The 26,151-nt window shown below is 46.2% G+C and overlaps 1 protein-coding gene across 1 annotated transcript in view; it reads left to right on the top strand.

Annotated features, from left to right (window-relative positions):
- Nucleotides 1-26,151, top strand: part of ZBTB10 (zinc finger and BTB domain containing 10) — a 395,712-nt gene that overhangs the window by 304,856 nt on the left and 64,705 nt on the right. Inside the window, exon 4 of the mRNA XM_078687110.1 lies at nt 1,153-1,218. Coding sequence (XP_078543236.1) covers nt 1,153-1,218 — 66 coding nt within the window. The remainder of the gene's footprint in view (nt 1-1,152; nt 1,219-26,151) is intronic.

Genomic DNA, 26,151 nt, shown 5'->3' with positions numbered 1-26,151 from the left:
TGGCGAAATATTCTTATACCCAGGTATCGGAATGTGTCTGCGCTCCACTGCACCCTTCAGCCATTAGGGACACGGCCCGGAACGCGGTTTCGCACTCTAAAGACATATATGTTAGACTTGTCAATGTTTATCTTCAGCCCTGATATGGCCGCAAAGTCGCAGAGGATCTGGGCTAGAGTACAGAATTATTTGTATTTATAATTTTTGTGGTGTTTTTTTTTCAAAGTGTTACATGTCACTGATTTAGCTGTTTCAGCACTCTAAAATGAAGAACTTAACTCTTGTGTCTACTTTGGTAATAGGTTACCATATCTGTTATCACATTTTTAATTTGGGAAATTAACAAACAGCGTATTTTAATATGTAAAGTTGTACCATTACTTACTACCCAATGACATTTACAAACCTACATTTGGAAATCTCCATCTCTCCTATATTTTGTATGAGGAGGTACTCCTACATGTGAGTTTAGTACTTAGTAGTAAGTGTGGGTGTAACCAGGGGAGTGTCTGGAAAATGAGAAATATTTACTACTAAATGGGAGGAGGTTGGGGAAGGATAAGGAGTGGTTTTGGAAGGACAGATACCAACCCACAAAAGAGTAAGCCCATCCTTATCTACAAAGTCCAGTTTTAAAGTTTCTGCAGCCAAAAAGGTCCCAAAGCAGTATCCATGTCTTGAAGCTCAGATGCGGAGTAATTCGAACACTGGCCATCCACTAGTATTGCAGCACTCTCCAATAAAAATAAATGGAGTCTGGGAATTAGGATATACATATACACAGACACCTCACACATACATTTAACTTAATACAATATTTAAATAAGCTTTATTGAAAAAAACACATTTTTAAAAATGATTTAATATAAATTAGGTCTGTCCATAACGTTTTGTACTTAAATACATCATATAATACATCATTTCGTGGGATTTTTTTTTTTTTTTACATCTTCAAATTAATATTTACAAAAAAAGTAACATTTAAAAAAAAAAAGTTTATGCCTCTTTTTTAATTTTTCCTATACTTTACTATAAGGAGATTTCCATGCCTGTGGTGGAAAGTCACTAGTAGTAATTTAGCTCCACCGCATGTTCCAGGGTTGTAATCTGTAAACAGTTTTCCTTACAGTAACTGTTTTTTTTTTCTTTCAGGAATTTCAAGCGAGTTAAAGTATGGAATATTGCCAGAATCCTGGCCAAGGGAACCATGGGAAAATGGTAGGTTAAATACATTCTTTAATTCTGTGGGGTTTATAAGGCATAGTGATTATAACTTGAGGCTTCATTGTAATTAAACTTCTCTAATTTGCCCCTTCGGAGCTGTTCAACTAGGATTCCAGAATTTTGATTTGACTAGTTTGGCTTTTAGGGACATTAAGGGACCACAGTGTATGCCTTTCTCAAGCATGGGATCCTCATATATTGTTCTAAACATTACCTATCCCTCCTCATTCCTTGTATCCTTGAATCTTTTCAAAAACATTTGTATTTTTAACGTTTATCTTGGGGTTTCATCCAATTTTTTGTTTTAATCTGTTTTTATTGTTTTTTTTCTTTGTCTCAATACTGAACACACAGACACACTGTACATGGTACAATGCATCACATCTCTTAATGAGTCATTACAGATATGTAATATAGAATATAGTATTACATTCTTGGTAACCCAGGAGCAGTGTGTGGTGAAGCGACTCATGACTCAACAGTGAATTCCGATTCCTGATGTGTTCTGTGGTGGAGCGCTTTAAGAACTTGTGGGCTATGGCCAAGCCCTTGGTCCTCTCAGTGACACTTCACCCCCAGTCTGCCTTTTGCCACTTTTGGCGTGCCACCACACCAACCATATCCCAGCTCACCATCTTGCGAAGGCTTCCCAAGTTGTGCGAGTACATGGATGCGGTGCTTTCTGACCCTGTTGGAATGTTGGAGAGGTTGTTCGCCATCAATCCCCCCCATGGCAGCTGCAGCCTCTAAGTCCTTTTAGTTTAGTTCTGCCAGAACATGAATGACTCACAACTTAGAGTGATCCAAGAATGGTCTTCCAGAGTATCCGATAACCACTGGCTCCATATGGACTGAGCAATAGCAGGGAGAACCATATGGGACCTCATATAGAGGCCCAAGAAAGATTGGACAATTAATGCATATTTGAGCACCATCACGAGAACTAACCTTAGGGCCTGGGACGAGGTAAACCAGAGGGTGAGTTGGACTACCTTCCCTTTCTCATACACTCCAATACACGATAACCCAGCCTTCCCTCCAGCCATACACACTGGAGCATTTGATGCATGGAAAGAGGGAGGTTGTTTACCGGTCTCTGACCTCTTCCACAACTGGGACAACCTGAAATTTGAGCACTGCGAGAGGGAATTCTAACTTCCCCTATCAGAACACTACCACTACACACAACTCCGACATTGGGTGCTAGGGGCAGAAATAAGAGAAGCGGAAACTAGAGAACTTACACCAATTGAACGCTTTGTGAGAGGAGGTAATAAAACAAAGGGCACTGTTAATTCCTATGCTCCCTCGGGCTTTCGACCATCGAGCATCCTCGCCCAAGACACACCTCCTTTTGGGAGCAGACGATAGGGAAAGCTATCCCTAAGACACAATGGGATAATCTATGGAGGGACATCCCCAAATTCAACCATTCCATGGGAATCAGGGAGACCCATTACAAAGATCTCTAAGTTTGGTACCTATACCCGATTACACTTAAAGAAAATCTTTCCAACAACATCCGAAATGTGCTGGAGGGGCAGCGGTATGCTTGAGGATTTCCTACACATATGGTGGGACTGCCCATTCTGGTACGAAATTCGAGCACAAATCACAGAAATTTAGGATACCCAGCACCGAGTGACCCGGGCTCAATACTCCAGGAGCTGTGGGTTGACTCCCTAAAATAAACAAACAGTAGGGGACAAATGAATTGTATCGCTTTGTCTAGGGGTGGCAAAGAGGGCAGTGGCGGGAGCGTGGAAATAGCCTATGCCCCCTTCTGTAACACAATGGCACGCTAGTCTGTGGCAGGCCTCAACTATGGCACGCATGGTAGATATAATGACCAACACTTTTAAAAATGTCCGGTAATGCAAGCGCCCCCCCCTCCACCCCAATAGTTTTTGACAGGCGTAGTTGTTTATATGGGAGGTGGGCTCTCTTACACTGCCAGGTAAATCGAATAAATATAGAGCGTAAGGTATTGAGGTATCCAGGTTCTAGATCAATCGGGAGACCCTGGAAGAGATCTAGGAGGTGGGGTATGACATTCATTTTTATAGCGTGTATGCGGTCTAGCCAAGAGGGGTACAGAGGGGACTACCTCCGAAAGTCGTTTTTCAGGTGTTGTAGAAGTGGGGGATAATTAGCTGTAACAAGCATTTTCAATGCAATAGGTCTCGCATTTACGAGAGTTTGAGTTATTGGCATTGTAAATGACAATGCCAGTAGCTTAAACTTAAGCGCTGGTGAGGCGTTACCACACAGTACCGGTGTTTTCTGATAGATACATCTGGCAGTGGATTCCTCACCTTGTGAATATCCCCTTGCGTCAGCAACATTCGGAAATTCCTTTTGTAGCTTCGCGTGGACGTGGTCGACGTCATAGAGGCACGGCATCGCGCGCGACTCCGCTGACATCACCGACACCATAATAGGCCCACGCCGGCGTGATGACATCAGTTCCCTTTTTTCCGCGTCGTCGACGCTAACGGTTTTCAAGGGATCGTCTGTAGCTGTGCAGTAACTTTGTTACTTTTTCTCTGTGTTCAATTGTCTTCTCTCGAGATGTCGTCGAAGAAGACCGGATTTAAAGCTTGCGGGGAATGTGGCAAGACCATGTCAATCACTGACCCGCATGAGTGCTGCGTCTGGTGTCTGAGCTCAGACCATGACGTCGAGGATTGTTTGTCTTGTAAGAGGATGACTCCGAAGGCCCTTCGAAAAAGGGAGACGAAGCTCCTCGTGACAAAATTGAAAAGTAAGAAAGAAAAGAAGACTTCGAAGTCGCGAACTCGGCGTTCGAGGTCGATGTCTCTTTCGAGGTCGCGCTCGGACTCGTCTTCTGCTCATGCTTCGAGGTCGTCGAAGAAGAAGCACAAGAAGAGGAGCCATGAGTCCAGACATCATTCAGAGAAGGACTAGAGTTCGAGACCGAAGTTGCAGGTTAAGCTGCTTTGGAAGGAAGTGGCTTCGGCTTCGGAAGCACAGGACTCCGAGGGTGAGGCTTCGCGTGCTGATTCGCCTGGGTCACCGAAGCAGATAGTGAATCCATCTCCGGTTCCGTCCAATCCTTCTGGTCAGGAGGATGAAGGTGAGGTGGAGGAAGTTGGTGAAGGCGAAGTTCCGTTGTTTGGCGTTTACTGGTGCACCGGTTGGTCCCACGGGTCCTTTAGCATTTAACCTGGGTGTTCCCCAAGCTTATGCTCCTGCGCCCTTTATGCCATTCATGCCGGCCCCAGTACCGCATTGGCATTTCCCGGCGCCGACGAAGCCTTCGACACCGAAGCCGTCGACGCCGAATCCATCGACGCCGAATCCATCGACGCCGAATCCATCGACACCGATACCCTCGACTCAGATACCCTCGACTCCGATGCCGAATCTGGTTCGACCTCGGGTTAAGCTGCCTCGTCCGACTTCGCTTTCGACGCCGACTCCGGCGGAGTCGTTCATGGATCCGTCAATTTCATTTATGAAGGAGAGGTCGAGGCGTGAAGCCCAGAGGCTTATGGAGGAGGAGAGGTATCGGGATGAAGGCTTGGAGGAAGGTGAGCTACAGGATTCAGAGGATCCTTTTGATGACCTGAGGGAGGCTAGTTGCCTGGAACTATCTCCTGAATGGGATTTGGCCTCTGTCTCTGATGTACCCTCTAGTGATGTGACTCCTTACCATGTCGTTATAAAGAAGGCGGCAGACTTGCTGAATATTAATCTGCCTACCGCTGAATATAAATCTAATCTTCTTACGGAGGTCCTTCATTCACCTTCCTCTGTGATTGAACTAATGCTTCCATTCAATGATGCTTTGGCAGAACCTATTTATGAAGTGTGGAAGAAACCTCTGACAGCCCCTGCCGTGTCAAGGGCGGTTGCGAGGAGATATAGGGTGGCGCCTAATGACCCGGACTTTTTGTCTACACACCCCCTGCCTGAGAGTTTGGTTGTGCAGGCTGCCTGCTCAAAGAAGTCTGCGGGTGCTTTTCAGCAGGTTCCTGGGGAAAAAGAGTCGAGAAAGCAAGATCAGGCGGCCAAGAAGGTCTTCTCCTCAGCCAGTATGGCGTTAAAATCTACTAATGCAACTTACCTGATGGGACGATACATCCATGCCTTGATGGATTCCGTGAAGCAGTTACTGCCAAAAATTCCTGAAGGGGATAGAAAGGACTTTCAGGAAGTAATTTCGGACACTCAGGCTGCTGTGAGGCAAGTAATTCAGAGTGGGCTGGACACGGCTGATTTGGCTGCGAGAGTCATGGGCTCTTCGGTGGCCACTAGGAGAGCTGCATGGTTAAAGTCATTAGAATTCTCTGCAGATGTTCAGTCTGCTTTGATGGACTTGCCCTTTGATGGGTCAGGATTGTTTGGCAAGAAGGCTGACGCTGCTTTAGAACGTTTCAAAGACAGCAGGGCTACAGCAAAATCTTTAGGTCTCCAGACCAGGGGTACTTCTGGGAGGCGATTCATAGGATTTGGCAGGTCTTCCTTTCGATCCTACAAACCATCTCAGCAGCAGCCACAGCAGCAGCAAAATACGCTGTACAAGTCGTATAGAGGCAGACAGAGAGCTCGTCCTAGAGGTCGTCAAGCATTCTCCTCCTCCTCTTCCCCTTCCCAGCCCCCACCACCACAGCAAAGCAGCTCTAGATCTGCCATTCCGGAGCATGTGGGCCCAGTGGGGGGCCGGCTTACCCATCTTCTGCGAGATTGGGAATTGATTACATCAGATCTTTGGGTTCTGAATCTCATGGAGAATGGGTATGCTCTTCCCTTTCGGGAATTTCCCCCAAATTACCCTCCTTGCCAGGGTTATTGTTCGGAGGACCACTTGCTTCTCCTGCAAGAAGAAGTCCTGGCTCTGTTCAAAAAGGGTGCGATAGAGGTGGTTCCGGAGCAGGAGAGGGGTCAGGGATGCTACTCCTGGTATTTTCTGATCCCCAAGAAGGATGGCAGACTTCGTCCAATCCTGGATCTCAGGATCTTGAACCTTTACCTGTAGCAGGAGAAGTTCAAGATGCTCACCCTTGCGCAGGTTCTTCAAGCGCTGCTGGAAGAAGACTGGATGGTGTAAATCGACTTGCAGGATGCATATTTTCACATCCCAATCCTGAAGTCGCACAGAAAGTATCTCCGTTTCATGGTTGGATCGCAACACTACCAGTTTGCGGTCCTTCCGTTTGGTCTTACTACTGCACCTCGAGTTTTTACCAAGGTGATGGTTGTGGTAGCTGCACATCTCAGAAGGTCGGGGATACCAGTATTCCCGTATCTGGACGATTGGCTGATCAAAGCAGAATCTCCAGAGATAGTGCTCCATCATCTGCAAGAGACAACTCAGTTGTTGCACAGGTTGGGTTTTTCGATAAATGTACCCAAATCTCACCTTGTGCCCTCCCGGCGCAACCTGTTCATAGGTGCGGTACTGGACACTATTGTGTGTCGTGCATTCCCTCCTCCTCAAAGGATTCGCGACATACAGGAAATAATTCCTTTATTTTACTATGGAGCGGTCGCTCCAGTCCTGAAGGTCCTTCGCCTGCTCGGTCTGAAGGCTTCTTGCATTCCGTTGGTCAACCATGCATGCTGGCACATGAGGGCACTCCAGTGGTGCCTCTGCAGGCAGTGGTATCAGCACGGCGGAGATCTCAGGGAGTCAGTGAGGATCTCGCGAGAAACTGCAGAGGACCTGTCTTGGTGGAGCGTGGAAGGCAATCTGTCACAAGGAAAGCCTTTTCAACTACCTCCATCGGTGGCCACAGTGATAACGGATGCATCCACTCTAGGGTGGGGTGCTTATCTGGGGGTCTGGAGCTCAAGGGTCTTTGGTCTCCAGAGGAAAGGTTGCTTCACATCAACCTTCTGGAGTTGCGGGCGATACGTCTGGCACTCAAGGTCTTCCTTCCTTCCCTTCGTGGTCAGTCAGTTCAGGTCCTGACAGACAACACGACTGCGATGTGGTATGTGAACAAGCAGGGAGGAGTGGGGTCGCAGTGTCTCTGCAGAGATGCTCTGCGTCTCTGGTCCTGGGTTCAGGACCATCAGATTTGTCTGATGGCAAATCATCTGGCTGGAGTTCTGAACGTACGTGCAGACAGTCTCAGTCGGCAGTTCTCCGCCGACCACGAGTGGAGGCTTCATCCAGAGGTAGTTCGTCACGTCTTTCAGACGTGGGGGACTCCTCAGGTGGACCTGTTCGCCGCTCGCGGGAATGCTCACTGCCCGTCATTCTGCAGCCTCCAGTTTCCGATGCAGGGAGCCTTGGGGGACGCGTTTCAGTTGAGTTGGGACTCGCATCTCATTTACGCGTTTCCTCCCATACCTTTGATTCCTCAGGTTCTGAGGAAGATACGCCAAGACCGGGCCCAAGTCATATTGATCGCCCCGGATTGGCCAAGAAGGGTGTGGTATACAGATCTTCTCCACCTCTCCTCGGGCCCTCTGCTCCGTCTCCCTTACAGGGCAGATCTCCTCTCCCAGATGGAGGGGCAGGTTCTACTCCCCCACCTCCAGACCTTACACCTTCATGCCTGGAGATTGAGCGGGGCAACCTGATTTCGTTTTCTCTCCCGCACGATGTGGTGGATGTCATCTTATCGGCCAGGCATGACTCCACCAAGTCCATTTATTCTTATAGATGGTCTAAATTTGTTGCTTGGTTCGGGGAGAAGTCTGTTGACCCTTTAAGGGCTCGTTTGTCCAATATACTTCAATTTGCACTTTCCTTGGCCCAGCAGGGTTTTGCGGTGACAACTATTAAAGGTTATTTGTCGGCCATATCGGCTTCCCTTTGTTTGCCGGACTAGCCCTCTTTGTTTAAATCTCCTATTGTATTACGTTTCATTAAGGGCCTTACCAATAAATTTCCTCCTACACCTTTTATTGTACCTCAATGGGACTTGAACCTTGTTCTTGCGTTCTTGATGGGTTCGCCTTTTGAACCTTTACTCACATGTCCCTTGAGACTTTTGTCTTTTAAGACTATTTTTCTGGTGGCAATTACCTCGGCAAGGAGGGGTAAGTGAGCTTCAAGTCCTTAGTTCAAAGCCCCCATTTTTATCCATTCATGCTGAAAGAATGGTTCTCAGGACCAGGGCGGCTTTTCTGCCTAGGGTGGTAACTCCTTTCCATCTGGGGCAGTCCGTTACCCTTCCTTCCTTCTATCCTCCCCCTCACCCTTCCAAGGAGGAGGAGAAACTTCACCGCTTGGACCCTAAGAGGGCGGTGATCTTTTACCTGGACAGGACAAGAGAGTTCAGGTTGGATGACCAGCTGTTTGTTGGATTTGCTGGCTGCAAGAAGGGGAAGGCGGTGCACAAGCGCACGCTCTCGAGATGGATTATCCTCTGCATTAAGATCTGCTACGCCCTGGCGGGTAAGGAACCTCCAGAGGGTATAAGAGCTCACTCTACTAGAGCAAAGTCTTCTACATCTGCTTTGTCTATGGGGTGTACCTGTTGAGGACATTTGTAGAGCGGCGACTTGGGCCTCCCTCCACACTTTCGCAAAGCATTACTGCTTGGATACCGAAGTGAGGAGGGAGGGCCACTTTGCGCGCGCTGTCCTCCAGGATTTTCTGGTGTAGAAGTGTGGACACCCTCCTCCGGGAGTGGGGACTGCTGTGGGACTCTATTCACAAGGTGAGGAATCCACTGGCAGATGTATCTATCAGGAGAACGAGTTACTTACCTTCGGTAACGCTTTTTCTGGTAGATACAGTATCTGCTTGTGGATTCCTCACTGACCCACCCGCCTCTCCGTTGTCCACTCTTCTATACCTGGGTTACTGTAATGTAATGTATATATATTTTATTGTCAAGGAAATGTTTTGTTTCAATTGCTTTCCTTCATTTGCTTCACACTATGTGTGTTATCTTGATATTTATGTACTGTGTATACTGTGTATATATCTACTGTCATTGGTCCTTCCGTGTGCCTCGAAGTCACGGAAAAAAGGGTGGAACTGATGTCATCACGCCGGCGTGGGCCTATTATGGTGTCGGTGACGTCAGTGGAGTCGCGCGCGATGCCGTGCCGCTATGATGTCGTCCACGTCTGCGCGAAGCTACAAAAAGAATTTCCGAATGTTGCTGACGCAAGGGGATATTCACAAGGTGAGGAATCCACAGGCAGATACTGTATCTACCAGAAAAAGCGTTACCGAAGGTAAGTAACTTGTTCTACAGGTAAATAGTTTACACTCTAGTGTCATTTTCATGCTGATATTATCAGGTCAAATGTAGACATGGACATTGGGAAACTTAAGGGAGCAGGGATACCAGAAGACTGGGACGAGGCAAACACAGACCAAAGGAGATATATACTAAGGGACACATGGGGACACTGAGCACGCAGTGAGACACGGACTCAGGAAGACACTGATAAAAGTGGATTACGGAGGCGACTGAGAGATGGGGGTGCCATGGACACTAGGAGAGACTGCAAGGCTGGGGAGACGCGGCCACTGTGAGATATACACTAGTAGACAGGCACACTGGGATACAGGGAAAGGCACTGGAAGAGCTCACACAAACAATACGCCACAGCCCAGAAACACAACGTAATCTGATATAAAATAATTGTAACTGTATTTATATAGCACTTACTACCCCGAATAGTCGTTGAAATGTAGGAGCACGCCGTGACAGCATAGCATAGCATAACAGAGCACTGCACAAAAACTGTTCGAGTATTGAACGGCCCAGAGCCTTATGCGACTCAAAACATCTAAATACCTGTAGCACGCCATAACATATAACAAAACACAGCATGTTATAAATGCATAACTTACTATGACAACTCACAGCAAACATATAGACGCGATGCAAAAATATCATAACACAGCACAGCGTTAAATCGACATAAGTGACATGCTGCTTCTCTTTCATCTCCTGTTAAAAAGGTTGTCAGCGCCTCGTAAGGCTGGGAGAGGCACTGCAAAATGATCCCCATGCTAGTTAAAATGACATAGTGACATTATTTCCTGCATTCAGAAACGTAAAAACCCAAACAAGTGACGTCATGTAATATGAAAAGGGAAAGTGGGAAATAAGTTACAGCGTTCCCACCACTCTGACGTTACAAAACCCTCGACCAAGCCTGAGCCCCCGACATGACATTATGTATGTATGTAATAGACAGATCCAATGTGCACGTCCCATTCTGTGTTTTACAAGCACCAGCTGTGTTCTGCATCTGCATACCACAAACCTGTGCTTAGAGATGTTTAAAAGAAAGGACTTCAGACTAGTGTGCGCGGATGCAGCTAGTGCACGCCCCCCTGGCGGGCTGGCCGCGTGGGCCGCCCCTCCCCTGTGCTGTAAGTCAGGGTCTTGCACGGACAGGGGGAGGCTGCACCGAGACGTCCTGATTTGCATCTCAAAAAACATGAGAGAGAAGTGAGCTGCAGGGAAGGCAGAAGTGTCTGGGAGGCGCGCACAGCACCAACTGCTCTTGTGGAAGTGCTGTGCGACCGCATGCTGTGGATTAGCGAGCTCTGGGGCACAGTGCTGTGGAGAAGGCAGACAGGACTTACTTCTGAAGGGGCAGAGATGTTTTAAACCCCGAGAAGAAGGAAAAGGTAAGTCCGCGCACGGCGGGTGGGTGGGGGGGGCCGGGGAGGTGGCTACAGTATCTACCCTATAGGCGCTATAGGGCTTTGAGGATACAGTGCTATAAAAGAATTTCTGGAACCTTTTAGTTACCTCTATTTCTCATCTCATTACAGATGAAGTCACTTCTCTGGGGAATTAATTAAAAAAACATAGCAATCACTTGAAAACAAAAATAATTTAAAGAGGAAGGTACGGCAAGTAAAGAAGGGATCCTTCGTTTATATAAAAATAAATATATACAGTTCTATCGATAACTGTTCTATTAATAAATACAATGCCATCTGAAAATAATAACAAGCGGCCGGGAAAGCGATTGCAAAAGCGATCGAAGCCCGCGAGTGGTGCGCTCGCCACAGCGAGCCTTGTGGTTTCAATTATTGCGCCTGTGTCTGGGCACAATTAATTGAAGCCACATGGCAGCAGTGCATGTAATAGACACCAATAGGCCATGGGCTGAGCAATGCGCCCGCCTTTGGCCAATTGCGTGTTGTCTTTGATAAAAAGACGCACACAAAAGCCAATAGCGTAGGCCAAAAGAAAAAGCACGAGCGTGTGTGATTCCTAGGTCTGTTTCCAAACTCCCTACATGAGGTCTCTCGCTGCGCACTGCAACGCTGGGCCCAAGACCTAAAATGGTCAGAGACTTTAGGTGTAGTTTTAATTCCTAGATAAGTGATTTCTCTCCTTGCCCATCGAAAGGGAGTGCCCTCCGCAATCCGCTCCACTTCATCTTTCAGTAGTTTCAAGCTGAGCAGGAACAATTTAGTCTCATTTATACGAAAGCCTGATACAAATTCAAAATTTTGGAGCTCTTCACGTAAGGCTCTTAATGTGTTCAAGGAAACAGTAATGGTCATCAGAACATCGTCGGCGAAGAGCGAGATCTTGTGTTCGTCCCCTCCAAAGTGGATGCCTCTGATACTAGGAAATGATCTCTTCCTTGCTGCTTAAGGGTTCAATACTAAGGGTGAACAGCAGGGGTGAAAGGGGGGTATCCCTGCCGAGTCCCTCTCTCCATGCGGAGTATCTCGGAGCTCACTCCATTGACCAGGACTCTGGCACATGGCCATATATAGTTAGCTTGGACCATAGCCACAAAGCGGTCTCAGAAGCCAAACTTCCTTTTTTAATTTTTTTTAAAACTTTTTATTGCATTTTCACACACATCAAAGACCGGTACATACAAAGTCAAGTCACTTTAAGAAATACCCCCTCCAATACACACATACAGTATCGTAGTGCCATTACGGATCCACGCAGAACAATGTGCTAATACAATTCCCCAGCAACAATAAGAAACCAGGATACCCATACAGTACAAACGGATATCAACAGGCAGCTGGGACTGGAGAGAACAAGAACGCCACTCCTAAGGGGGAGAGGCCAGCACCTTCGCCGTCAACTGGGCCATCAGTGTTCGTCGTTCTCTACAAAGCTCCACCGTCGGGGAGATGCAGATGTCCCCTCTGTACTTAATTTCACCTCCCCCACTTCCGAATCCATTTCTTGGGGCAACCCCATTTCTTGAATACCGACTCTTCCGCAACCATGGCAGTCTCAATGTCCTTTGCCCAGTTGACCAGGCATGGGACCGTCTCAACCCCCCAGTGCTGTGTAATATTCCTTTCGTGATAATGAAGCCCATAGAGGCCCATGTCTGTTCAGCTTGTTTGAGGTCAGACGCCCCCCAGATATTGAGTAAGCATAGTTGGGGAGATAACCCCAGGGATTTGCCTCCCGCCCTCTCAAGTTGACGAGCTATTGTCACCTAATAGTCCTGAATATGTGGGGAGTCCCATAAGATGTGAAGAAAAGTACCCTCCTGCTTGCAATGCCGGAGACAGAGCAGATCTGGGCATCTACCTAACTTGAACAAAAGTTTGGCATCAAAATATGCTTGATGGAGGATCTTGAATTTCTCGGGGTGAAGCTAGAGCGTCTCACCACATGTCGTCTTCCGTCACCCCCAGATCCCCCTCCCACCTCTCCCTCAGTTTCATCATCGGGTGAGCACGGTTGTTTACCAGCTTCTTGTAGGTAAGCGAGATGGCCTTCCGGTCCACGGGATCCAACAACAGATGGTCTTCCAGAGGGGACGAGTCGTGGAGGGAGCTATCACTAGGCAGGGCAGAGGACACAGCGTGTTCAACCTGCAAGTACTTAAACCTCTCGGAAGGAGCCAATTGGTATTTAGCTTGGAGCTCCGGAAACGATTCTAGCTTCCCCTTAACCCAGATGTCTCTAACCGTGGAGATTCTGATTAAATCCCATTTGTCAAACCCTGGACAAGTGCTAAGATGACCTAAAATATCGGGTTACCACAAGGGGGTTGCTTTCCTCAGACACTTGTGCCAACCCAAATTTTTGGTAACGTCATGCCAAATCTCAACCGTTTGCGCTGTGGTGCCTGTTAAGTTAAGTTTGCGGGGGTTAGTGTTATAACCGCCGTCCCAGGAGCCACTGATCCGTGCGGAAATTAGGCTCATCATGCGGTTCAATCACCCAGCGATTTACTACAATCAACTTGGACGCTTTATAATATAGTCTGAGATCCGGTAGACCAAAAACCCCGTCATACCAGCCCATGGTAAGCTTGTTCATGGCGACATGCGGCGTACAGCCCTCCCACAGCAGTCCCTGCAATACACCGTCAATTTGGGAAAAATAAGAATCTGGGATCGGGGTAGGACTATTCTGTAGGGCATAAAGAAAACGAGGAAGTGCTAAAATTTTGAACAGGGACGCATGTCTGGGAAGAGTGAGACGGAGAGAGCGCCAGTGTACAGCGTCGGATTTGAAACGTTGGAGAGGCCCGAGTGGATTGTGATAGAAAAAAAGATTGCGGTCGGGAGTGACAAAAACGCCCAGGTACCGAAAACGGAGGGGCCACCGGAATATCAAAGCCCAGCGGACATGCCGGTGGGAGGACCCCTCAGCGCATACATCTGGGACTTAGACCAATTGATCTGATATTCAGAGTGGGCGCCGAAAGTGTGAAAAATGTGTATCACCCATCGCAGCGACCGCACCGGGGAAGCCAAATGTAAAAGGATATTGTCGGCATGCAGCGAGATCCGGTCCTCGTGGTATGCCATCCACTTAAACCCCCGTATCTCCGGACCACCTCACACCCATACCGCGAGCGGTTCCAAGACAAGGGCGAAAAGTTGCGGTGACAAGAGGCAGCCTTGCCTTGTGCCCCGATGAAGCGAAAAAGTGATGGAGCGATGATTATTACCAACGACATGAGCCTTAGGGTGAGTATACAATAGCCGGATCCAACAGATTAGTTTGGGCCCGAACCCTAGACGAGCCAGAACAGCGAAAAGAAAGTCCCACTTGATGGTATCAAAAGCCATAGAGGCATCCAACGACAAGATAATTGCGATTCTCATATTACCATGACTAGAGAATCCGGAATTCAAGACACGGAGGCTGACATTGTGCATTATTCCTTTAATGCAGTCCAAGCAGCCGCTTACATCACAATATTAAAAGGTTCGGGAAGAGAACAATAGCAACACATGAAAGGCATGAGCCATCAACAATCTGCCTCTTTTAAATGTGGAGGAAAATAAGTTCATGAAACTTGAAACATCAAAACGATCTTCTGATGAGCAGGATGAAGGAGAAGGAAGAAAGAAGGTAAAACCAAAGGCCAGACGACACGCAGTTAAGGAGCGTTGCCTGAAAAGAGAAAGAAGTAAATATCTCTTGACTGTAAAAAATAGTGTAAAGCTTATCAAGCTAAAAGAACAAGAGAGGAAACAAGTACTGTTAATAACAAGCATTTACAATGCAATGGTCTCGGCATCATTAAAGGTAGAGCTTTTGGCATTGCTCATGACATTTCTTTTTTTTTTTTTTTTAAATCATAAATAAATGACATTGTCATTTACATTGCCAATAGCTTAATCGTTAAATTAATGGCACTGTTGCTCACATATGCTGGTTTTGTTTTTACGTAGATCTCGAGCAGTGAAGGCGAACCAAGGACAGGTGGGTCGGTTAACTGTAATTCGAAGAATATTCCATATGCCTTTCCAATACAAAAATTGGCATCTCTTCTAATCCATATTTTGCTTTAAATGGGTTGTTTACTACTTATATTTATAAAGCAGATACACATGAAGGAATCAGGGTCCCGTTAATTTAGAGCTGCATTTAATAAAATTTGGCAGTGTTCCAGGCGTGCCTCTGGGGCAATATATGGTACGAATGCTCAATACAGATATTTGGTGTGTGCCCGCTCTGTGCACAAAGCAAGTCCGACACTTTACCACTGTACATGGCCTTGCAGTGTCTCGAGGGCTCCAGTGGCATACAGCCACAATAGATGAGAAATCCGAGCCCGAACGTGTTGTGAAGGACCACGGAGCAACTAAGCATCAAAGGTCAAAAGAAATCATCACGTGTGACGTCTGACGAGAACATGTTTAAGATTCTACTTGGCTGGAAATCTGCAGCTGATCAAAATGATGTCATGTTTGTGACTCACATCCATAATTCGCCGATATAACGTCATGGATGTAAATTGCAGGTTGCCAACCCACTGATGCTTGTGAAATAACACCGACCAATCAGGTGATAACAAGAATGTTGGTAACATATAAAGCCCACTGCTACCGGTTGAAAGAACTACGTTCCAACACGAACAGGGTTTAGGCTGGCGAGGCGAAAACACAGCACCTGGTCGCCTTCTCTGTCGTGAGCAGAACCCGATTCTGTTGCTGTCCACAGCCTCGCTCCCTGCCTGCTTCTTGGGTTCAGGGTAGGTGAGTCCCTGAAACGCTTGGTTCCCAGCAGTAAGACACCCTGTCGGATGTAAACACCTGCAGCAGTCGGCCATCTTGGATCTTCACCCTAATGTTCCACTCAGAATCATTCCCATGCGGTGCACGGCCCTGCTGTCATATAATAACGTTTGAGCTATTGGTGTTGCATTATTTAGCAATGCCAAAAGCTCATACTTAAATAATGCAAGACCTATTGCATTACAAATGCTTGTTTTAAGGGTGGTAAAACTGTTTTTTTTTTGGTTAGTAATGAACACTTCGTAGAAAATGCTGGAAAAATTAAAATCGTACGGTACATACACTTTGACACATGTATTTGACATTCTTACAGAGCCTGCTCAGACTCACTCCCCATAAAGACATACTTGAAAAAATTCATAAAAATTGCCTTCGCATCTCAGACAGATGCCCACTCCCTATTCTGCTGAGAGAACAACTGAAACTGGCAGCCTGCTGCTAGGGTACAATTGTGGCCCTTTGACCTCCAACTGCCAGAAGACATCTTGAGTGGTTAATTGTCCTTTGTCAGGCATTGTGCCAAGCAAACGAGAAGGGAATACAGTAGCCCTGCCGCAGCCCCCTGCGGCCTGCTGTTCCACACTCTTAAGTGTGCTAGAGGCATGTGTCCCTGTGCTGGCAGACTGCAGTGGAGCAGTCAGGAGGTGTGCCAGCACCGGCCTTGGACAAGGTTCTGGTTCGGTTATGGCTGCTAGAACCGGAATGCAGCTGCTTGGTTTCTGCCCTATTCCAGTATTGCTTGTGAAGCTTTATCTTCCTCCCACTTCGGTGTAGCTATATGCATGGTTCTGCAGCATGCTCTGTACGAAGGAAAAACACACACACTCACACTCACACTCACACACACACTCACACTCTGAATGTAGCTTGTGCATCCTGCAAGTGGAACAAGCCTCCTTTATTTTTATTTTTAAAGAATATATGTCTATTGGCAGATGTAGTGAGCATCACCTGGAGGTGAAAACAGTAATACATATTGGCAACACCATTCACTGCATTAGTTTGTCAGTGGTCATGCAGAATCCAAGCAATGATCTACTAAATAGTGCTCTATACACAGGTTACAAAGTGTCCCAACGATAGTTACTGTGCGAGCTAAGCCATCGTTTAAAACAAGATTCAAAGCAGTAAAAGCCTGTACAAAAAGAACGGTGGCATCGGATAGGTATGGAACTTTAAGGGTACAATAAACAACCAAACTAATACAAGGATCGCTCAATTCTATTAATTCAGGAAAAGTACAAATATCACAAGCACCTACCTCTCAGTGCCCTCACTGTGTTGCGAAACTTCTGGATGCCGGCCAGGAAGAGAGCAGTGATCGGCGCGCGGCGGGGACGCTGATGCCGTGAGCGTGCGCGCGACTGAATCCGCGCGTGGCCAGCACTTGTCGCTCCCTCTCCCATTAGGATTGCTGGGCGCGTGCCCAGCTCTTGTCTCCTTTTGTCGGCTTTGGCGGCTGACATGATCACAATAGTTCTCTGCCGAGAACGCGCTTCGCGCGTCTCTAGGCCGAGACCTAAAAAGTACAGTAATAAACTGTAACAAAAACAGCATTAAATCATTGTAAGACCACCAAGGGGTGGGATGGGAGAGATAATGTCAGCCCTTGTGTCTTTAATGAAATCCAGATTCTCTAGTCATGGTAATATGAGAATCGCAATTTCATTACAAGAACGGAGGCTACATTATGCATGTTGGTAGCTTTGTAAAACAGCATCAGGCATATGTTCAATATGCTTGCAGTAATGACGTGCAAAGGTGTTAGCATTTGACCAGTCAGCAGCTTTGAGAATGTCGTCCAACTTACCTCCAGACCAGAGAGATTTACTGGCCATAGCACCTCTAAGGGAGTGAGCTTGAAATTTCTTTAAGTTAATACCTGCAAAACTCATAAGTCTTAACCCATCTAGCAATAGAGGTCGAGGTCATGCTTTTGTGGGGTTTAACGTTCCTGAGGACGAAGAGCAAACATTCTGCGATCATACTCTCTCATGCAGTCCACAACGCAAAGTTTTGAACATAAATCAAAACGTGGGTAAAAGATTGAATCAGACATAGTCTTTTTCTTCTATAAATCTCAAATTTGACTCCGAACATGTTATAAGATCTATTCGTAATCTCAAGGGCTTTGACATCAGAGACCCTTCTACATGAGATTAGGCATAGTAGAGTAGCCAGCTTTAGGTCGTAGGCGTCATCATCTCCCAAATGGTGATCATTAAACTGAGCACTTAGATATTGTGTGCCGCTAGGGACACCCAGATATTTTGTGCCGCTGAGGACACCATTATAAAACGTGCCGCTAAGGACACCCAATGTATTCGAGGTGCGGTGACCTTCCATGATAGCTGAGGGGCTGGGACCTCCCATAGTGCTCTTGGAGGTTGATTGTTCAATATTCTTTTAAGTCTCTTCCCCCTTATTTTGATGAGATAATTAGTGGTTAGGATATGTTGTTTCTCATTAGTATCATCCTCCGCAGTAGAGAGGGACCTCTTAGATGCCATGACTTTAGATAGGGTTTCCAAATTAATAAGCTTGTTATAGAGTGGTGGGGAACCATGCTTGGGATGGCAAAAAGGGAGTTTATAGGACAAGGAAGCACTGATCCTGTCTCACCATTTGAAGAACTCTCTGAATCATGGTAAAGGAAGGGAATGCATACAGCTTGGCTCCATTCCAAGATTGTAGTAAGTCGTTGACTGCTAGAGCACCCGGGTCGGGTATCCAGTTGAAGATGTTCTCCAGTTGAAAGGTTAGTCTGCTTGCAAATAAGTCTATCTTTAGAGGGCCCCAGATCTTGTTTAGGGTACTGAACACGGAAACATTCAGTTTCCAATCGGTGTGATCTAACAGGAATCTTGAGTTCCAGTCTGCAGAGATGTTCGATTTCCCCTGAAGGTATTCCGCTTTGAGAGCGATCTTCTGTTCCAGACAGAACATCCAAAGTTTATTTTCTAGATTCGAGAGGTCCGCAGATTTGGTGCCTCCCAGACGATTTATTTAGACTACCGCAGACATGTTGTACATCATTAGAATGATTGATCTCCCCTGGAGAGAGTGTTTGAAGCTCATGAGGGCGTAAAGCCCAGCTGTTAGTACTAAATAATGTATGTGGTGAGATGATTTCTCTTGTGACTAGATACCACCAATGTTCTGATTGAGAAGACAAGCTCCCCAGCCATGAAGGCTTGTATCTGAATCTAAAACAAACTCTGGTTTTTAACCAAAGATTGCTTTTTTCGTTCCATGCGTCTAGGTTCTTGAGCCACCAGGCTAATTCCGATTTGGCTTCTTGATCCAGACAGATCCGGTCTCTGTCCTAGAGGCCAGATCTTAGGGCTCTCTCCTTTTCCCTTTGGAGGGCCTGATAGTTGAGGGGACTGGGAAGAATATATGATGATACAACGAATTCCGTTGCAACGCATGCCTTTACCACGCATGCGTTACAACGGAATTCGTTTACCACGCATAAACATTTCCTCGACTATTAGCGTGGTGACGTTATACGTCGTTAAGAGAAAACGGCATTTTTTCCCCGATTTCTCTAAACGACTATGATGCCGACGTGACTTATGGTGAGTTGTTTTATTTGGGGGGGAGACCCCCCCAAGCCCCCCCTTTATTTTTTTTACCTTTACCACATATGCCTTTACTACAAACATCGTAGTAAAGGCATGCGTGGTAAAGGCATTAGTGGTAACCACGCATGCGTTTTACTGCATGCGTGGTTAAAGATTATGTGGAAACGGCTTCGTTGTAAAGGCCGTTTCCCGACTGGGAAACATGGCTTGGATGGAGGAGGAGAGGAGACCCAGAAGTCTGGATAGCTCTCTCAGAGATAAGTCTTGCTGTTTCAGGACGTGTTTTATTTCCTTCCTGATTATGGTAATCTTTTCAGAAGGTAGTAAAAGGAGACGTTTCAATGTATCTACTGCGAAACCTAGGAACTCCAGAGATCTGGAATGGGTCAGAATTGATTTTTCTTTGTTTATGATGAATCCTAAACTTTCTAGGAAATCCATCACAGTCTTCAGGTCTGTGGCTTGTTGTGAAGGATCTTGAGACATTATAAGAATGTTGTCTAAGTAAATGATTAATCAGATGCCCCCCGGTCCAGTGGCTTGGGGGCGCCGGGGGTGCTGCACAGAGTGAATCGCAGCGGGCGGGACAAGTGGCACAAGTGGCACGCGGCAGGACACGACAGGACACGAGGTTAAGCTGGGAGTGGAGGTGGTCCGGAAAATTAATAAATCAAGAAACAACTAAATAACTCAATAAATACGGTGATAAAGTGAAGAAAAAAATAAATATGAAAAGGCTGGCAAAAACAAATAACAAATAAAATCTACCTGGAACCACCTGGTTTCACATGGAAGCCACCAAGCAGTGCAGCGCATTAAGCTCAGAACGCCAGTCGGTAAATCTATCGGTAAATCAACCAAGAGGCATAGAAGCAGGAGCTTTACGATATCTCTTAGGAACAATAGGAATATCAGGAACAACAACGTGCTCCGGACACAGACAGACAGACCGATTGTCAGACACCACAGGCAACGAATTAGACATGAGATCTGGCAAAGAAAGGCGGACTGTTACGACAGTGATTAGCAATCGAAAAAAGAAAAATAAGATCCTCAAGGTGCCTCCCAACACCCTGGAGAAATCAATAAGAACAGACACGCTTAGTAATATGGAGGACGAAATCTTAGTGAACCTGGATTTGGATAGGGAAATAAAAGCAGAGGGACCTGCGTCAAACCAGACCAAATAAAAAAAAACTCTCTTCCAACCAATAATTTACTCCAGATTTTCCTTCATAAAAGATGCTGGGGCAGTGTTGAATCACACCAGCTCCACACAGAAGGGCCTTCCCTCCCCCCTGTGCCCGGAAAGAATTCTCATAAAAGGTCCAGAAACACTTGATTCAGGGACGGGGAGCACCCTGAATGATACAACAATCAAACACTCTCCGAAGTCAATGCCCGAACTCAACACAGAAAAAATCAGAGATCACGTTAACGAAAAAGAAAGGAACCAATCCAGGTGGTATAAGGAAAACGCTGAGTGCAGCAAAGAAGAGCCCCAACTAGGGGCTGACGTGAAAGATGAAAAAGTCGAACAGACGGGCTACAACCAGATCATGCAAAACCTCATAAACAAGCACCACTTAAGATCCCCGGAAACCCCAAGAGTGGCACTGGAAGCCACCATCATAATTCAACCTAGGCATCTTGGGCCAAATACAAATACAATAAGAAACCCAGTAACAGCAGCCGCTAATGGCTTTGTAATGTAATGTAATTGCCCATTTATACCGCGCAACAATCGCTCCAGGGAGCATCTCGGCGCCAATATGTGGTCAACCTGATGTCAAAGTTGCCATTGCTGCTTGGAATGATCAGGACCAGAATCACACTAGTGCTCTGGCAGCTATGTCTGGAAGGGTGTAGATCCAGGTTTTTAGTTGTTTACGGAATTCTGATTCCTTAGCCAGTGCTCTTAGGTGCGGGGGAAGGGCATTCCAGGCTTTTGCACCTAATACCGCCAGGGATTTGCCCCCACGGGTTTTAAGTCTAAACCCTGGGACGGTCAATAAATTGGCGTTGGAGGATCGCAGTGCTCGGGTTGGACAGTATCTTACAAATGTTTTTCTTAGGTATAAAGGGCCTAGGTCGTGGACAGCTCGAAAGGTAATTATCAGCACTTTGTACAGGACCCTTTTTAGGGCGAGCCTGGAATTCGCATCCAAAGGATGCGGTCCAGGTGGAGAACTATAGCTAGCTGACTCGGGGGAATGAAGGACAAGAAACTGCCACGCGCTGGATTTCACTGCGTGCACGCGCACCCACATTCACGCATGCGCACAGCCACACGCATACACAGCCATACACAGACGCATACACACACCCCCTTCCCCCCCACAGTCACGCGCATACACACAGACTCCAAGACACATACACACACGCACGCTCACACACAGCCCCCCCCACCCCCCGTCGCCGCACGCGCGCACACACACATGCCCCCCCGCCCTCGCAGCCCACTCACCGGCTTCCTTGGTGCGGCGGCGGCTCTCCTCTCACCGGCAGCAGGACTCTTCCTCCCTCCTTCGGCACCGGGGCGCGGGGTAGGCTCCTGCCTGCTCCGGTGCTCCAAACAGCCGCGGCTCTTCCGTGGGAGGCGGGGTAGGCTCCCGCCCTCCTACTTCCTGTTTCCGGTTGTCCTGCCCGGCCTGCCTGACTTCCTGGTCGCAGGCCGGGCGGCGATGTTCCTTTATAAGTTGCATTTACAAAGGGCTTCATGCTATCGGCAAGGCGCTTTCGGCAGTTGAGTAGCAGTACCACGCTTCCTCATATGCTGTGCTTGTTAATTTTGAGGTAACCCAGTGCATTCCTGTTCTGTGTTTTAAACATAATTCATCTAAACATTTCTACTCTCTTAGGGATCATAAGAACATTTCAATGTATTTCTATCTCAGACATGACACCAAATACCTTGCCAGGTGCTTTTTTTGACATCATTCTGTTTATTCATCAGTTTGGAAACTTTTAAGTTGGAAATTTGCCTGTCAGCATTTTGCCACGCTCCCTATATCATCACTGGACTGCTAGTGTACAGTACACCTATTTTACATATTTGTGTTTCTTTATTTCACTTGGCTCATGATAGTGCTGTTACCCTATCCTAATTCGGTAGATTTATCCATCTTTCCAATTGCGTTACACATGAGCTACTATGGTGCTTTATCTTTATGCTAATGTGCTGATGGTATATTCCTTTGTGAATCCCCTGGGCCTGGTTTGCTATGGTGCAGTATTACTTATATTCTTCTATTGACATTTGCAATGTACCATGTCCTGCTAATCTACAGTTGATATTTATATAGATCGGAATTGCTGCAGACCTGACTTAATGTAGGACGGTATTTTTAAGGCGGTGCTGGGATTTAGTACTGCACAATACTCTTTTCCTTTGTTAGGGGTCTATATTTTGCTAATTATTGCACAGAATTCAGTTGTCAGTGATCTGCAGCTTTTTTTTTTAGAGGGAAACACCAGGTTAATCTAAAAGTCTGCTTTTTCCTGGCAGGCTGTTTAGGTTAGACCAAAACACAAAGAGTAACAACAGTAAAAAAGCCAAATGTCTTATAGCAGTGCAGAACTAGATCTGACAGAATTTCCCTCTGCTGACTGCCATCGCATGGTGAATGATTGTGCCTTATAAGTTTCATTTAATAACAATTTTACGACCTTTCATAACATGAAAAAAATACCTAAATGTGGGGCTTTTTCACAAAAGCTTCTTCCTAATTTACGGTAGTGCAGATCCAGGAAAAAAAGATGGCTCTTTTAACACACAATACACAATGACATTGAGGACATGGGCAAAAAAAGATGTAGAGTTGGGAGTTAGATGAGATCAGGAATGGCAGATTGGAGAGGACTGTTTCTATCGGAGCAGTCCCCAGGTTGATTTGCATATGGATGGGTCCTGTCTCAGACAGCATGGTGGACAAAAATTCAATGGGCTGAATTGCGGCCCAGAGAGATTAACAGTAACTACGAGAGACAGAATAATTCAAGCAATACCCAGCATCACTTCTTCCTTAGTTTGACTTCCTAAATTTGACAGGTATGTCCAGACATAGGTTGCGTGCTCACTGTGCCATAAAAATTCATGCTTCACCCACTGACACAGCTGAAATAGAACAAAACCAGCCTGGGAGTGCTTGTTCTCCCATTCAGAGGGGACTTAGCCTGGCAGTTCAGCACAGTCTCTTCCAAAGTAATTAACCAGTGACTCGGACTAATTCGAGCAATCCACCTATCACTTTTTTGCTTCCCAGATGAGGAGAAGGTACAGAATCTACTGTACCTTCGTAGTTACAAACAAAATCACAGAGGGCTGCTTAATTACCGTGTCACCAAATGCAGGCAGGGGGTGTCATTAAAAACAGTGTATGTGAGAAAGCCCATCTGTCTGAGTTGTCTCATGTTTATTACTTTAAAACGTCGTTTTTGATATCTGGTGTTATCTGGGGACTCCTGGTTTCAGCCATGTGTGCTCAGTTGAAAACTGTTTTGCAGCACTTGAAAGTTGCAATTGGATTGGTATGATCTTAAAGCATAAGTCTAAGCTGATATTAATTAGCATCAGCTATAAATTGATAGCACAAATAATACCAGATGTATTAATAGAGGGTTTCCTTGTCCATCAAACTGTGTTCTAATCTATGAGGTTGTGGTGCAGGATTTTTGTCTGCAAAGAAAGAAATGCCTAGAGTTGTCATGAGAGTGCAACAGAAAAGTCACAAGCCAGGATATTGGTCTTATGTCATGAATGTATTTTGAGTGAACAACAAAGAGGTATGTAACCTGGGTCAACAACTCTAAATCAGGAAGCAGAATTCAGTAGCCTCATATAGTTTTTAACATTTGAAAGATGTATGATTCTTCGTCCTGTCAAGGTGATGTAATTACTAATTAAACCTCTTGACTGGTGAGAGAACCCAATTTTCTTAAGCTGATATGTTTGCAGTGACTATCTGTTGCTCTCAAGCTTTATATGCTTCCTAAAGGTTGGAGAAAAGAGTGATATCTGGCTTATATGATATTTTCATGAAGGAATGAAAGACTCCCACCACTTAACTCTATTCAACTTTGTTATATTCTTAAAATATAAGGGTCTCTTCGCTAAGGAAGAGTCCTGTCCGCAGCGATGCCAGAGGGTCCAGGCACACCCTATTGTTGACGATCCTGGTTTGGTAATAAGTGGTTGTGGGGCATCTTTACCCCGTAACAACATCTTGTTTATTAGGTCGAGCCTGGATGGTGCATGTGCTGCTCTGCGAGTCATTCTGTAGTCCGGTATGGACTTGAAGCTCTGCTTATTTTCCACACATCTTTTCAATTGGCTTCTTTACTGTAGTTACTACATGGTTGCTCTTGATTCGTGAATAGGCTTAGTAGCCCCTCCTTAGTATCGCCTTGTCTGCATTTGTACCAGACTTTTTACTTGTGTTGTTACCCGGTCTAATATTTTATCTACAGTCTGTGAGCACTATTTTGTTAATGATTTTTCCCTATTGCAGGCACGAAGTGCTTTCCTGCAAGGGTGCCAGCTTGCCTCCAGGTGCCGCTCTACAGTTTCAGCACGGCACCCGTTTTTTCATTTTTATTACCAATAGGACCCACTTGACAAACAAATACGCTTTCACTTTAACCCCTTCCACGCTGATGACGAGCTGGGCTCGTCATGAGGTAGCCTCCTGCTACGCTGATGACGAGCCCAGCTCGTCACGTAAAATGCGGTTTCGTAAAAACTCCGCGTACGAGCAGAATTCCGCCCGCACGCATGCGGTTAAAGAAAGCGGCATGGCTGCCACTAAAGTGAAAGCAATGCATGGGGCACTTTTACAAGCATTTGAAATGCAATAGGTCTCCCATTTGTGAGAGTTTAAGCTATTGACATTGTAAATTACAATGCCTTTTATTTATCTGTTTTAAAAACCAACACATAAATAAAATACATTGTCATTTACAATGCCAATAGCTCAAACTCTCCCAAATGCGAGACCTATTGCATTGCAAATGCTTGTTGTTATGGGCAACCAGTGTAGTGCATTGAGTGCTTTGGTTGCTGAGGATTTTCTCGGCCATTTTAAGACCAGCCTTGCTGCCGCATGCTGTACCATCTGGAGTTTGAGTAACCGCCTTATTGGTTCCAGCATACAGGCTGTTACAATAGTCAATGCGTGATGTAACTAATGCAACGGTAACTGTTTTCCTCGCTTCAAAGGGCAGCAAGTCAAAGAACTTCCTGAGTCCCTTTATCACCCCAAAACAGGTGCCTGCCACTTTTGACGCCTGATGTTTAAAAGATAAGTCGGCGTCAAAGTGTACCCCAAGATTACGGGCTGAGGAGGTGGTGTGAGGCCGTATTTCTGCCTTCTCGGGCCACCATAGTCTGGGAATGAAATCATTTTTTGGGCCTATAGGCATGATCTCAGTTTTGCCTGTGTTACATTTTAGATGGTTTCTCCGCATCCAGTCAAAGGTGGCCGTTAGGCAACATTTGAGCTTTTCCTCCCAGACCTGGTTATCTTTATCCATTACCAGGATAAGTTGAGTATCGTCGGCATATGCTATTACATCTATGCCAAATGACGATATCAGCTTTATCAGGGGTGCGGTGTAGACATTGAATAATGTCGGGCTCAAGGTGGAACCTTGAGGTACTCCCATCGACAGTGATTTCTCACTGGAACGGAAATCCCCCAAGGTCACCACTTGTCTCCTGTCACTTAGAAAGTTTCTTATCCACTCCAGGGCCATGCCTGAGATGCCAGATGTTATTAGCCGGTCTATTAAGATAACATGTGAGACCGTGTCTCTCCACCTCCTCATCACCCCATAGGAGCACAGGTGGGACGCAACGACATTTTTCGAACAAGAAAGAGAAGGAGACAGAAGATCTCAACACTCACCAGCAGA

The sequence above is a fragment of the Lissotriton helveticus genome, chromosome 4_1 (genome assembly GCF_964261635.1).
Source record: "Lissotriton helveticus chromosome 4_1, aLisHel1.1, whole genome shotgun sequence".
Classification (NCBI taxonomy): domain Eukaryota; kingdom Metazoa; phylum Chordata; class Amphibia; order Caudata; family Salamandridae; genus Lissotriton; species Lissotriton helveticus.
This window is presented reverse-complemented; position numbering and strand designations above follow the sequence as displayed.